The sequence below is a fragment of the Chlorocebus sabaeus genome, chromosome 6, assembly GCF_047675955.1.
Source record: "Chlorocebus sabaeus isolate Y175 chromosome 6, mChlSab1.0.hap1, whole genome shotgun sequence".
Taxonomy (NCBI): domain Eukaryota; kingdom Metazoa; phylum Chordata; class Mammalia; order Primates; family Cercopithecidae; genus Chlorocebus; species Chlorocebus sabaeus.
Window position 1 is genome coordinate 55,085,862 of NC_132909.1, and position 13,163 is coordinate 55,099,024.

General features: G+C 56.9%; 1 protein-coding gene across 3 annotated transcripts; it reads right to left on the minus strand.

Moving 5' to 3' along the window:
* Positions 1-734: 734 nt before the first annotated feature.
* Positions 735-12,759, minus strand: MCOLN1 (mucolipin TRP cation channel 1). 3 transcript variants are annotated; one of them, XM_007995044.3, is made up of 14 exons: positions 12,590-12,757; positions 10,194-10,399; positions 8,422-8,589; positions 8,121-8,286; positions 7,426-7,534; positions 7,096-7,192; positions 6,799-6,898; positions 6,353-6,459; positions 6,086-6,235; positions 5,854-5,955; positions 5,344-5,466; positions 4,585-4,800; positions 1,078-1,208; positions 735-972 (listed from the first exon to the last, which is right to left on the minus strand). In XM_007995044.3, exons 1-14 carry the CDS (start codon positions 12,618-12,620, stop codon positions 936-938), a joined length of 1,743 nt encoding a protein of 580 aa, XP_007993235.2. In that variant the 5' UTR covers positions 12,621-12,757; the 3' UTR covers positions 735-935. The 3 variants fall into 3 exon arrangements, with proteins under 3 accessions (XP_007993235.2, XP_072873141.1, XP_072873140.1); XM_073017040.1 differs by lacking the exon at positions 12,590-12,757 and adding an exon at positions 12,223-12,351; XM_073017039.1 differs by lacking the exon at positions 7,426-7,534 and having other exon boundaries at positions 7,096-7,283; positions 12,590-12,759.
* Between the last annotated feature and the right edge of the window lie 404 nt (positions 12,760-13,163).

The window sequence follows — 13,163 nt, forward strand, 5'->3', positions numbered from 1 at the left end:
GAGGCGTAACCAGAGACGCTGGAATTAGTGGGTGGGGATGGGGGGTCACTGGAAAGTTACTGAGAGATTCTGAGGATTACAGTACTACTGCTGGGAAAACCAGGAGGTGGGTGGGCACATTCCTGGGGTGCTTATGAGAGCGGTCCTGGGGAGGGCGTCCGGGCTCCTTAGAAGATACTGAGAGATGCTGGAACATTACTGGGATTTTTCTGGGAAGCTGAGGATGTTTCTGACACCGCTAGAGTATTAATGGAAATTAGGGGGCCGGGGGGTAGAAATCTCGGAGACTGCGAGTCGTTACTTGGAAAATTCCTGGGTGGCCTGTCCTCTTTCACCCCAGGGCACACCTGGCTACCGGTGCAGAAACACCTGCCGGGACGTGGGGGGATGGGAACATCAGAAAGTCTAGAGTTAACAGAAATCGGAGGACAGATGTGGGAAAGTGGAGGCTCGCCAATGACCCTCGAAGGGACACCCTTGCGAGGCCAACGGAAACCCGGACTCACCCAGGGGCGGCAGCCGGGGTCCACTCCGCGCCAACACCGCTAGCGTTCCGCCCGGCTCCGAAGGCGCGGTCCCTTTAAATTATTCACTACAAGGCGCACAGCAGTCCCGCCCCGCCCTCCCCCTCCCCACCCGCGCCACACTTGGAAGGCCGACTGAGGCCGCCATGCTGAGTGCGGCCGCGCCTTAAAGGGCCTCACACCGCTTAACGCAAGGACTGCTCCTCCCGCTAAAAATGAGAACGGCACATTTATTTTCCCTTTTATTCAACACCCTCCCCGCCCCCAAAGGTCCGACACGAAAGGTCCAGGCCCTCCTCGGGCGCGACAGGGAGCCGATCCTTAAAAGCAAACCCTAAAAATAAATAAGCGGGGTGGGGGGCGGGGGTCTCCGCAGTCCAAGGCCTATGGTCCAATGGCAGTCAGGTCGAATCAATTCACCAGCAGCGAATGCTCCTCCGAGGGGTCCCTGCAAGAGGGAAGCAGGGATGAGGGGCGTCAGTTTTCTCTGGCTTGCTCCCCTTTCCCCAGTCCCTAACCCCCAATCTGAATGGGCCAGACCCGGGACTCGAACCTTCCGCAGCAGCAGAGAAGGCTGCAGGCTGAGCCGCTCCCGCGGCGGAACTTGCCAGAGGTAGGGCTGTCCTGGCACTGTGCGATGTAGGCCTGCAGCTCGCTCTCCTCTGCGCCTGCGCCGCCAGGATGCTGGGGAGAGAAGCTGGGAGGCTCAGCCTGAAAGTAGCTCCCAACCTCCAAGGCCCTTGAAGTCCGCCCTCCCCTCCAGCCATATCTGCATCGCTTCCCACCTCCAGGCCTTTGCACTTGCTGTGCCTGCTCCACCCGTTGTTCCATAGTTTACTTGCACAGAGAGACCTTCCCTGACCCCTGAACGTGGATGCAAGCTGTGTCTTTGCCAGTCTGGTGCCCTCTGCTGTGGGCCCAGCAGCTGGAGACCTAGAGCCAGGGCTGACACGACCTCGGTGGTCAGAAACCATCCATTGAGAGAGCTGGATGCACGCTGAGCACAGCTGTGGGAGCAGGACCTGAATCTGCCCACCAGAGTGGATGCATGTGTGTGATGTCTATGTGCTAAGGCAAGACAGGAAGTAGTTCCAAGGGCCTGAGTGAATGTCTGTGGGACAGCTGAATCCATGCATGGGGAAAAGCGGGTGTACCCATTTGCTGGTGACATCGGATGTGGCAGGGGACCAGCCAAGGTTTCCTTCCTCTCACTCAGCCTCATGGAGGGACCATCTTTTCTCCAAGTTTTTTCAGGCGACTAGACCTTTGCTTTAGCTATTCCTTCCCCCTGGGTGCACTGCCCCTGGGCTCGCAACTCTTTGGTCTAGAGACGATGGAAGTGTCCAATATCTATGCTGTCCAATATGGCAGCCACCAGCCACACTGGCTTTTGAGTACTGGATACACGATGGTGCGAGTCAGGGACTGAATTTGTAATTGTGCTTCATTTGAATAAAATTTTTTAAAAATTGTTTTGTTTTTGAAGCAGAGTCTCGCTCTGTCGCCCAGGTTGGAGTGCAGTGACTTGATCTCGGCTCACTGCAACCTCTACGTCCTGGGTTCAGGCAATTCTACTGCCTCAACCTCGGGAGTAACTGGGATTACAGGCGCGTGCCACCACATCCGGCTAATTTTTTTTTTTTTTTTTTTGAGACGGAGTCTCGCTCTGTCACCCAGGCTGGAGTGCAGTGGCCGGATCTCAGCTCACTGCAAGCTCCGCCTCCCGGGTTCACGCCATTCTCCTGCCTCAGCCTCCCGAGTAGCTGGGACTACAGGCGCCCGCCACCTCGCCCGCCTAGTTTTTTGTATTTTTTAGTAGAGACGGGGTTTCACCATGTTAACCAGGATGGTCTCGATCTCCTGACCTCGTGATCCGCCCATCTCGGCCTCCCAAAGTGCTGGGATTACAGGCTTGAGCCACCGCGCCCGGCCCCGGCTAATTTTTTGTATTTTTAGTAGAGATGGAGTTTTGCCATGTTGGCCAGGCTGGTCTTGAACTCCTGACCTCAGGTGATTCACCCCCCTCTCGGCCTCCCAAAGGGCTGGGATTACAGGTGTGAGTCACCGTGCCCAGCTGGAATTAAAATCAAAATTTAAATAGCTGCAAAGGGCTAGAGACTAGTGATGGATAGAACATTCTAGAAGCTCTCCTGGACCCACTCTCATACCAACCTAAAACAGGAGTCCCTCTGTAACCTTCCACTCTTCCATCATACCTGTTACAAGTAGGTCATTGGTCATGGAATGTTTGTTCCTGTGCCATCCTTGCCCACAGGCCTCGGACAGATCATGCACACCTGATTTTCCTGGATGCCCAGAACCCAGCACAGATCTTGGCCCTTAGATATATTTGCTGAAAGAATCCTATCTACCTGCCACTTCCGCATCCTGCTGTGTCCCCTGACCCTTGCAGCTTGCAGGGAAACCACTGTTCCCAGCCACCCTACTAAACAGAGGACAGAGGGGTTAGGAGCATGGCTTCTGGAACCAGACAGTCCTGGGTTGAGCCCAGTTTTACTGCTTGGAAGCTAACCTGGGTCAGGCACGGTGGCTCACGCCTGTAATCCCAGCACTTTGGGAGGCTGAGCGGGGTGGATCACCTGAGGTCAGGAGTTTGAGACCAGCCTGGCCAACATGGCAAAACCCCATCTCTACTAAAAATACAAAGATTGGCCGGGCGCGGTGGCTCAAGTCTGTAATCTCAGCACTTTGGGAGGCCGAGACGGGCGGATCACGAGGTCAGGAGATCGAGACCATCCTGGCTAACATGGTGAAACGCCGTCTCTACTAAAAATACAAAAAACTAGCCGGGCGAGGTGGCGGGCGCCTGTAGTCCCAGCTACGTGGGAGGCTGAGGCAGGAGAATGGCGTGAACCTGGGAGGCGGAGCTTGCAGTGAGCTGAGATCCGACCACTGCACTCTGGCCTGGGTGACAAAGCGAGACTCCGTCTCAAAAAAAAAAAAAAAAAAAAAAAAAAAAAAAATACAAAGATTAGCCAGGCATGGTGGCGGGCGCCTGTAATCCCAGCTACTCAGGAGGCTGAGGCAGGAGAATCGCTTGAACTGGGGAGGCAGAAGTTGCAGTGAGCTGAGACTGCATCATTGCATTCCAGCCTGGGCAACAGAGTGAGACTCCATCTCAAAATAAATAAATACATGAAGCAGCTAACCTTGGGCGGGGTCAGAGGGAGTCAGGGGCATGGCTGGGGGCTGGGGTCAGGGTGGGGGTTTTAGAGGTCAGCTGTAGGAATGGGGCCAACTGAGGGTCGCCATGTTAATAGCAAGGTCCCAGGGTCAATGACAAGGTCATTGAAACGCTATGACTTAGCCGGGTGCAGTGGCTCATGCCTGTAATCCCAGCACTTTGGGAGGCCGAGGCGGGTGGATCACGAGGTCAGGAGATCGAGACCATCCTGGCTAACATGGTGAAACCCCGTCTCTACTAAAAATACAAAAAACTAGCCGGACGTGGTGGTGGGCACCTGTAGTCCCAGCTACTTGGGAGGCTGAGGCAGGAGAATGGCGGGAACCCAGGAGGCGGAGCTTGCAGTGAGCCGAGATCGCGCCACTACACTCCAGCCTGGGCGACACAGCGAGACTCCGTCTCAAAAATATATATATATATATATATATAAAAATTAGCTGGACATGGTGGCATGTGCCTGTAATCCCAGCTACTCAGGAGGCTGAGACAGATTTGCTTGAACCCGGGAGGTGGAAGTTACAGTGAGTCAAGATCGCACCACTGCACTCTACCCTGGGTGACAGAGCGAGACTCCGTCTCAAATAAACAAATAAATAAACTCTATGACTTGGTTGCCCTGTTGGTAAAGGCAGACTCAGGCCCCCTCCTGGCCCAAGCCCACCTTGACAATGCTGAGATGCCATCAGCTCCCCCTGTGCCCCCAAATTCCGAACCACCCTCTTTTTGGTTTCATAGAGTCTCCCATAGTCTCTCCTGGGGTCTTCTCTGTTCACCCCGCGGTGTCCCCAAGACGCCCTCATGGCAAACTCCAGGGGACCCAGAGCCTGAGCTGGGGGCTGGGCGCGTGTGGCTAACCTTGATGGTGTCGTAGGCACCGGTGATGAGCGCGATGAAGAGGCTGAGCACCATGTAGATGAAGAGGCTGATGAACGAGTACAGGTAGAGCTGGGAGAAGAGCCACACCAGGCTGCTGCGGCCCTGCTGAGCCTGCATGGCGGCGAACGTCACGAACATGTCGTCCCCGTTGATGAGTGAGAACAGGCACTCGGATACCATGGAGAGCGAGCGGAACTGTCAGAAGGGCAGCGGGGTCAGAGGGAGCCAAGGCATGGCCAGGAGCCGGGGGCTGGGGTCAGGCTGGGGTCCCATGTGAATGGCCAGGAGCTGGGGGCGGGGGTCAGGCTGGGATCCCACGTGAATGGCTGAGTCCCAGGCTCGGGTCACCTTGTGAGTGGCCAGGTCCCAGGCTGGGGTCACCATGTGAATGGCCACGTCCCAGGCTGGGGTCACTATGTGAATGGCCACATCCCAGGCCAGGGTCCCATGTGAATAGCCAGATCCCAGGCTGGGGTCACCATGTGAATGGTCAGGTCCCAAGGTCAATGACAGGGACACAGGGCCGACCTAGGGTCTGGGTAGATAGAGCAGAAGGGGAATAATCCAGGTCGAAATAGGGTCATCAGCAACTGTGACACAGGGTCAGTGTCACAGTCACCAAGGACCACAGGGGACAGTGGACAGACTCCCAGCAGTCACCGAGGGGTCATCTGGGGGTCACAGTGGCAATGACAAGGTCACGGGGTCGATGTCAGAGACATCAGGGGTTAGACGTACCTTCACATGATAGGGTCCCAGCACGATCCAGCCACAGAAGCAGTAGCCCAGGTAGATGACGGCGACGCAGCAGCAGAAGCGCATGACGCTGGGCAGGGCCACCCGCAGTGTGGCGATGAGGATCTGGGTTGGGGCAGAGGGAGCCTCGTTGAGGGTGTGGTCACAACTCAGGTCAGCTGTGGGCACCCAGATGGGGGTGAGAGGGGCAGGGCCTTGCTGAGGGCACAGCACGTGTAGCCATGGGAGCCAGTGGGTGCCTAGAGGGGTCGTGGCCGTGTCTGAGGGGGTCTGAGGGCACCGCATGGCTGGACTCAGCAGGGTGGGCACACAGGAGCAGGCTCCCGGGGCCCCGCCCAGGTACAGCGACAGATATATCTGGTGTGGGCAGGTAGGAGGCGGCGGCTTGCAAGCGGTCATTGGTCGGGGCTGGTGAGTGCTGGGTGTGTAGGGATTTATTTGGAGGGTGTGGGGTAACCACGCGGAAGGCCCAGCCATGTGTGAAAAGCTCACGTTGTAGTTGTGGAAGAAGGTCAGGTAGCGGATCACGCCCACCCACACCAGCAGCGTCGAGGTGCCCAGGAGGATGCTGCAGACGTCGTAGCTCGCCAAGTTCTGCGGGTGGGAGCTGCATCAACCTACCTGGCCCAGCCCTTCCTTTGGAGGGCCTGGGGGAGGATATAGCCCTGGATAGGCACTGACAGCAGGGATGGGACCTGGGGCCCAGGGTGTGGGCAGGATGTACCTTGGCCTCGATGCCAATCTTCATGATGGTGCCCGAGATGGTGAGCACATCACTGGTGACCAGCAGGATGTACCAGCCATTGACAAATTCCAGCCGCTCCCACAGGCTGATGACCCGTCTCCGCTGCCGCCACATGAACCCCACAAACTCCTGCAGAAGGCAGGCAGGGTGAGCGCCTGACCAGGCACAGGACCCTCGAAGCCCGGGCTTTTATCGCCCCAGGGCAAGGCGGGGAGGACACCGGCACACGTGACGCAGGAGGCTCACGTTCTGCAGTAGGAAGCCTCGAAGGAGCGAGCGGGCGCAGAGGAGGAAGGACAGGGAGCAAGTGAGGATGACCACCACGTCAAACAGGAGCCGGAAGCTGTTGTCTCCTGTGGGGAGGGCACAGCAGGTAGGGCCAAGGGTGGCATGGAGCCTTGGGAGGCCAGCGCTGGTGCCAGGCCAGGCTGGAGACCTAGGGGGCTGCATGGCTGGTTTTGGTTGGTCAGTGGGGCTCAGGGCTTGTTTGGGGTGAGTCAAGAACCCCGGTCAGCTCTGGTCTGGGGCTTGGAGGATCCCAGGACAGGACAGGGTCCCTGATCTGTGCTGATCTGAGGCTCAGCGGATTCCTAGGAAGGTCAGGGCCCCAGGCAGCGCTGCTCTGGGGCTTAGGGAATCCCAGGACAGGCCAGGGCCCCTGGTCAGCGCTGGTCTGGGGCTCAGGGGCTCACCGTGCCGGAAGACACTGGGGTGCTTACACTCCTGGATGTGGGCCTGGGTCTCCAGGCTGATGGGGATCCGCCCACTGTGTGCTTTGTTGTCAAACGTGATCTGTGGGGGCCAGTTGGGGGCAGAGTAAACCTTGGCAGCCCCAAGCCCCAAGGTCCACATGACAGGTGGCCTGACAGACCCCGGGCTCCCTCCCTCATCACCCACACGCTTGCCCTTGGCCAGTGCTTCCAAGACACTCCCTGACCAGGTCCCTGCCCTGGAACTCAGGAGCCCTGTGGGTCCCCGGGGGGCCTCACCAGGACGCTGAAGGTATAGCAGTCCGGGATCTCATTATTGATGAGGCTCTGGAGGTTAATGGTCTTCAGTCGGAAGTGGATGGTGACATTGACCAGCCTAGGCAGGAGGCTCGGGTGAGGGGCAGGGGCGTCTTCGGGTCCTTTCCGGCCCCAAGTGCCAGCGCCCCTGCCACACGCTGACTCTGCAGCTGGTAGGGGAAGTGCTCACCCAGAAGGTGCCAGCGCAGGCGGGGGGCCCTGTCCCCACCTTAGGGAAGTAGCTACTGGGGTGAGAGTGCCTAGTGTGCTGCCTCCCCCACCCTGGGCCCCCCTCGAGCGAGCAGGCAGTACTTGTGGAATTTGAGCGTGAGGTTCTTGTAACTGGAGCTGCCTTCCAAGAGGGCGAGATCGTCACTGGGGGACGGAGGGGGCCGCTCGGGGGGATCCACCTGGATGCAGTCTGAGGACAGGGAGTCAGGGAAGGGCCTCAGGGGGCAGGGGAGGCCAGGCTGGTCTCCCCGGAGTCCCCAGTGGCCTTCTTTCCTGTGCTTCCCCAGGGCTGGGTCATTCCTACAGGCCTGGCACTCTCTGGGCCCACGGATATTTACTGAATGAACCATATTAAGAAATAACACCTGGTGCTTCCTACGTGGCAAGAGTCACATTCACACTAAGCAGACTTTTTTTTTCCTCTTTTTTTTTTTGAGACAGGGTCTCACTCTGTCACCCAGCGTGGAGTGCAGTGGCATGATCATAGCTTACTGCAGCCTCAATCTCCCGGACTCAAGTGATCCTCCTGCCTCAGCCTCCTGAGTAGCTGGGACCACAGGGGCACGCCACCACGCCTGGCTAATTTTTTTGTATGTAGAGACAAGGCCTTCCTACGTTGCCCAGGCTGGTCTCAAACTCCGGGCCTCAAGCAGTCCTCCCTCCTCAGCCTCCCAAAGTGCTGGTATAGGCGTGAGCCACCGTGCCCAGCCACAGCTGTTGATTTTAATCCCAGCAGCTCAGGCTCCAAACAGCGAAGCCCCACCCTGCCCACTCACCAGTAACCACCATTGGATCAATGTCAAATGTGTCGTTGGCCGGGTCCACATGGCCTCGGTGGTAGTACCGCTGGCAGAGAGCAAGCCCTGAGCCATTGGTCCAAGGGTCACCCCCGCCATGGACATACGCATACCGGCCCAGTGACACGTCAGGCAACGCCAAGTACTGTGGGCAGAGAAGGGGAGGGCCTGTGAGTCCGGCCCACTCTCTGCAGCCTGCGCACCTGCACCTGCCCGCCACCTGCACCTGCCCGCCCACCTGCACCTGCCCGCCCACCTGCACCTGCCCACCCACCAGCACCTGGTCCACAGCATGGAAGATGGCCTGGTACAGCTGCTCCCGCGTGTAGGCTGCGAAGGTGTCATCCGCCCCGTCCGAGTAGCCCAGCAGGAAGAGGTGTCGGAAGGCAATGGTGTTCTCTTCCCGGAATGTCACAGCCAGCTGATTACTGAGCCCAAACAGGATGAGCTGGGGAGAGGGTAGCGGAGGTTGGCATGGCTAGGATGGGGATTGGGGGATATCTCCCTCGGGGCACTGGCAGAGGAAGAGGACAGGGAGGGCCCTAGAGATGTCCACTGGTGGGGGCAGGGCCCTGCTAACTTGGGCCACAGACACAGATTTCACTTGTGCATTTCTTTGCTTTAATTTCACCCCAACTCCTGGCATAAGCTCCATATCACGCCGACCACTGTGTCCTCCCCCATACATCACAGGATGGGCACTCATATATCTCACTGCAGGGACTAATGTCCATTAAATGTTTACTGGATGTCGGATTCTGTGTTAAACCCAAACTCTCAGGGTAAGTACCATGACTGGATTCCTTTTCTTTTCTTTCTTTCTTTCTTTTTTTGTTTTTTGAGACGGAGTCTCACTCTGTCGCCCAGGCTGGAGTGCAGTGGCACGATTTCGGCTCACTGCAAGCTCCGCCTCCCGGGTTCTCACCATTCTCCCACCTCAGCCTCCCGAGTAGCTGGGACTACAGGCACCTGCCACCACACCCGGCTAATTTTTTGTATTTTCAGTAGAGGCGTGGTTTCACCATGTTAGCCAGGATGGTCTCGATCTCCTGACCTCATGATCCGCCCGCCTCAGCCTCCCAAAGTGCTAGAATTACAGGTGTGAGCCACTGTACCCAGCCTTTTCTTTTCTCTTTTTTTTTTTTTTGAGACAGAGTCTCACTCTGTTGCCCAAGCTGGAGTGCTGTGGTATGATCTCAGCTCACTACAACCTTCACCTCCCAGGTTCAAGAAATTCTCCTGTCTCGGTCTCCTGAGTAGCTGAGTTACAGGCACCTGCCATCACACCCAGCTAATTTTTGTATTTTCAGTAGAGACGGGGCTTTGCAATGTTGGCCAGGCTGTCTGAAACTCCTGGCCTCAAATGATCCGTCCACCTCAGCCTCCCAAAGTGCTGAGATTATAGGCATGAGCCACCATGCCTGGCCAATTGGGTCCCTTTTCCGAGGGAAAATTAGAGGCATGGTGACACGCTAAAGTCAGCCCAAGACATGAAGCAAGCACTTAGAGCAGTGGTTGGGTCTGATTCATCCTGGGGCTCCCAGAGCCCAGCACAGGGTCTGGCATGGGGGGAGGGAGAGCCAACTGTCTGTGCAGCCATTGGGTCAACATGGTGTCAGACTGCATGGGTTCAAATCCCAGCTGCCAATGTTCTGTTGCTGTGTGACTTTGGACAAGTCTCTTAACCTCTCTGAGCCTCAGAGGTAGCTTTTTTTTTTTTTTTTTTGAGACAGAGTCTTGCTCTGTTGCCCAGGCTGGAGTGCAGTGGCACGATTTCAGCTCACAGCAACCTCCACCTCCCAGTTCAAGCGATTCTCCTGCCTCAGCCTCCCAAGTAGCTGGGATTACAGGCACCTGCCACCATGCACGGCTAATTTTTTTGTATTTTTAGTAGAGCTGGGGTTTCACCATGCTGGCCAGACTGGTCTTGAACTCCCAGCCTCAAGTGATTACTGGCCTCAGCCTCCCAAAGTGCTGCTTTCAGACTCTTCTTCAAGGAGCACAGCAGCCACAGGTGGCCTTCGGCTGGGGCCCCTGCTTGGCTGTCCTCACCTGCACCGTGACCACCAGGATCTTGACCACCTGCAGCATCAGCTTGCAGGGCTTGCGGCCCTTGGCTCGAAACTTGTCACAGGGACTCATGAAAAAGTATTTGAGACGACGGCGAAGGTCTTCCTCTTCTGGGGGTGTCGGAGGGGCCGGCAAAGGCCCCACCTGGGTCCCATACCCGGGGTTGGGGGTCAGAAGCCGCTCGGTCTCTGTGGGAATAGGAGAGGGTGCTGGGGTGAGGGCTGGGCAACTCCCCTTTTCCCCTTTATCCAACCAGGAAGGCAGCACACACCCTATCTTCATGTTCCCATGCTCCTGCCAAGGAAGAGTTCTGAGAGGTCTAAAGAAAACCAGAAAACCTGCAACGTTGTCTGTATCTAAGCACCAGTCCTGCTCAGAGGTTATGAGCTGGGGTTCAGGAGGTACAGGGCCTGGGCTGATTCCTGCTCCTCCTGCTCACCAGCTCTCTGAGTCTCAGTTTCCTCATCTGCAAAATGGGGCAGTAATCATGTCTCATGGGAACGCTAAGGACTGGATGCTTATGAAGCATTGATCACAGGGGCTGGTCCATGGTGAACGTCAGAACGTTTCATCAATGTTCTCGTTATTGATCTGTGGGGAGAGAATGAACTGCTCCCACCGGCTTTTCACTGGGCATCCAAGGCTCCTGGGCTCATCCCAGCTCCAGGTTCCGGACATGAGCATAGAACTCAGCCTGTATTCTAGGTTTGTCTGAACAGATACCCAAAAGATGACCTCTGGGTTCATTATAACCTGGCCCATCAGCTGACACTCTCAGAAGCCAAAGACCTGGAGAAGGGGTAATTGACAATGTAAGTAATAATAATGGAACACATTTGCTAAAGACTCATTTTATCTCCCTGAAAAGCACCAGCTCCTGGAAATCATGCAGCCCTAGCATCAAATCCTAGACCTGCCACTTTCCAGCAGGGTGACTCCAGGTACCTCCCTGAGCCTCCATCTCCTCATCTGAAGAGTGGAAATTTTATAAAGGCTACCCCTTGGCTGGGCTCAGTGGCTCATCCTGTTATCCCAACGGCTTTGGGAGGCCAAGGTGGGATGATTGCTTGAGCCCAGAGTTTGAGACCAGCCTAGGTTATACAGCAATACCTCCCTCTCTACAAAAAAAAAAAAATTTAAATAGTCAGGTGTGGTGACGGCTCATGCCCGTAGTTAGTAGCTGGGACTCCTTCTGCCTGGGAGGCTGAGTTGGGAGGTCACTTGAACCCAGGAGTTCAATGTTACAATGAGCTAGGATTATGCCACTGCACTACAGCCCGGGTAACAACAACAAAAAAGTCTCTTAAAAAAAAAGTCCACCCTCTCCCTGAGCCCTGAGGTTGAGATCCTGAAGCTGCTCTGAGAATTCAGTGAGACACAGCAGATAAAGACCCCTTCAGCAAACACAAGCTGTTCTAATCACTGTTTATTTTTTTTTTTTTTTCAGCCTAACTGTGAGATCTAAGGTTTCAGCAACTGCTGGAGTCAAAACCGGTCACAGTAGCCCAGAACTGTCCCTGTCACACCTCCATGGGGATGTGCTTTCTAGGGCCTGGCCCCCTGCCTAGCAAAGCTGTCAGGATAAATGTGTGCACTGTCAGAACCTCCCATGCAGAGAGGGACAAGTTCCCGGCCCCTCCCTTTGTAATGGGATGCTGCTGTGGCTGTTTACCACAAAGTCAGAGAGCAGGGCCCGCCTACAGAGCTGAGATTACAGCTAATCCACCCCAGACCCTACTAGCTGGGACACCGGGACACCTATCAGGTAGGGGTCCCCAGCTAGCTCCAGAAGGGGAAGCTAACACAAGGGGTCTTCCTCTAGCCTCCCCGAGGAGGGGTGGCATGAGAATTGGCTGGAAGCCCGAATTTAAGAAGGCTGCGCTTCCCCCGGTTTGGAAAGCTAAAACTGAGTTAATCTTCTGGGGGCAATCCCTCCAGCTCTCCCCGCTTGAGTTTAGGTAAGCTGAGCATTTGTCTCCTGGAATCGGGAGGGGAAGGCTGGGAGTCTCACGCGCGGGTTGGAGAAGCTGGTGCCCGCTGTCTGAGTTCCAGCCGAAGTTGAGCAATCGGAACCTAGGCTCCCAGTGGAAATCCCAGGAACCTCGCCGCCCCAAAGGGAGAAGCTGGCGGCCCGGCGCGATCGCTGCCTGAGTTTGGGAACCCAGCAGAGTCTGGCTTCAGGAGGGAGAATCGGAGAGGCTGGTGCCCACCCACCGCCCAAGTTCTAGGAGCCGTCTGCCCATTTCTCCACCGTGGGGAGGCTGAAAAGTCAGCGCTGGAGCTTAGAAAAAAAGAGACTGGGAGCTCCGCCGCCCCAGGTCGGAGAAGCAGCCCGCCCGCCTGAGTTCCGGGCCCCACGGTGCCGCCCGCGCCCTCACCTGAGCCGCGCGGACCCGCCGGGTCTGTCATGCTGGGGCGGGCGCGCACGACGCAGGCGGGTACCGCGGGGCAGCCTGGGTCCGATCGCCCGCCGCTGTCACTGCGACCTCGCTCCCTCGCGGCGCGGCTTCAAACCCTCCGGCATCAGCTGATCAGTGCCTCAGTCACGTGACCCGGTAGCCCAGAACCCCTCACGTGACCGCCTCTGGTCCCGCCCCTTGCGCCACGACAACGCCTGCCGGAACAGCGCGCATGCGTGCCTCAACCGGCGCCCTCTGGGTCGAAGGCAGTCGCCAGGTCCTAGCGCCGCCGTGCTCTGGGTGGCGGGGGATGGGCTGACTCTGAGCTTGGCAGCGACGAGCTCCGCCCTGGCTCCCGGCCGTGCCCCGAATCCGGTGCCAGGCTCGTGACTTCCATGTCCAGAGCTTGACCCCTTATTCTCGTTGGTGCCTGGTGATGACCCTGCGTACTATCTCAACGCTGTCTTCCTCTTTCTCCCAGAAACTCCTTTTACCCTTCTCCTGCGGATCTTCAGCAAACACGATTTCCTAATTATGTATCAAATAGAACCAC

Excerpts from the sequence above, each read along its gene's own strand:
- MCOLN1 (XM_007995044.3), bottom strand. The coding sequence starts at position 12,620 with ATGACAGACCCGGCGGGTCCGCGCGGCTCAG. Across the intron at positions 10,400-12,589 it reads GGCGGGTCCGCGCGGCTCAG|AGACCGAGCGGCTTCTGACC; the intron begins GTGAGGGCGCGG and ends CTATTCCCACAG. Across the intron at positions 1,209-4,584 it reads GTGCCTACGACACCATCAAG|CATCCTGGCGGCGCAGGCGC; the intron begins GTTAGCCACACG and ends TTCTCTCCCCAG.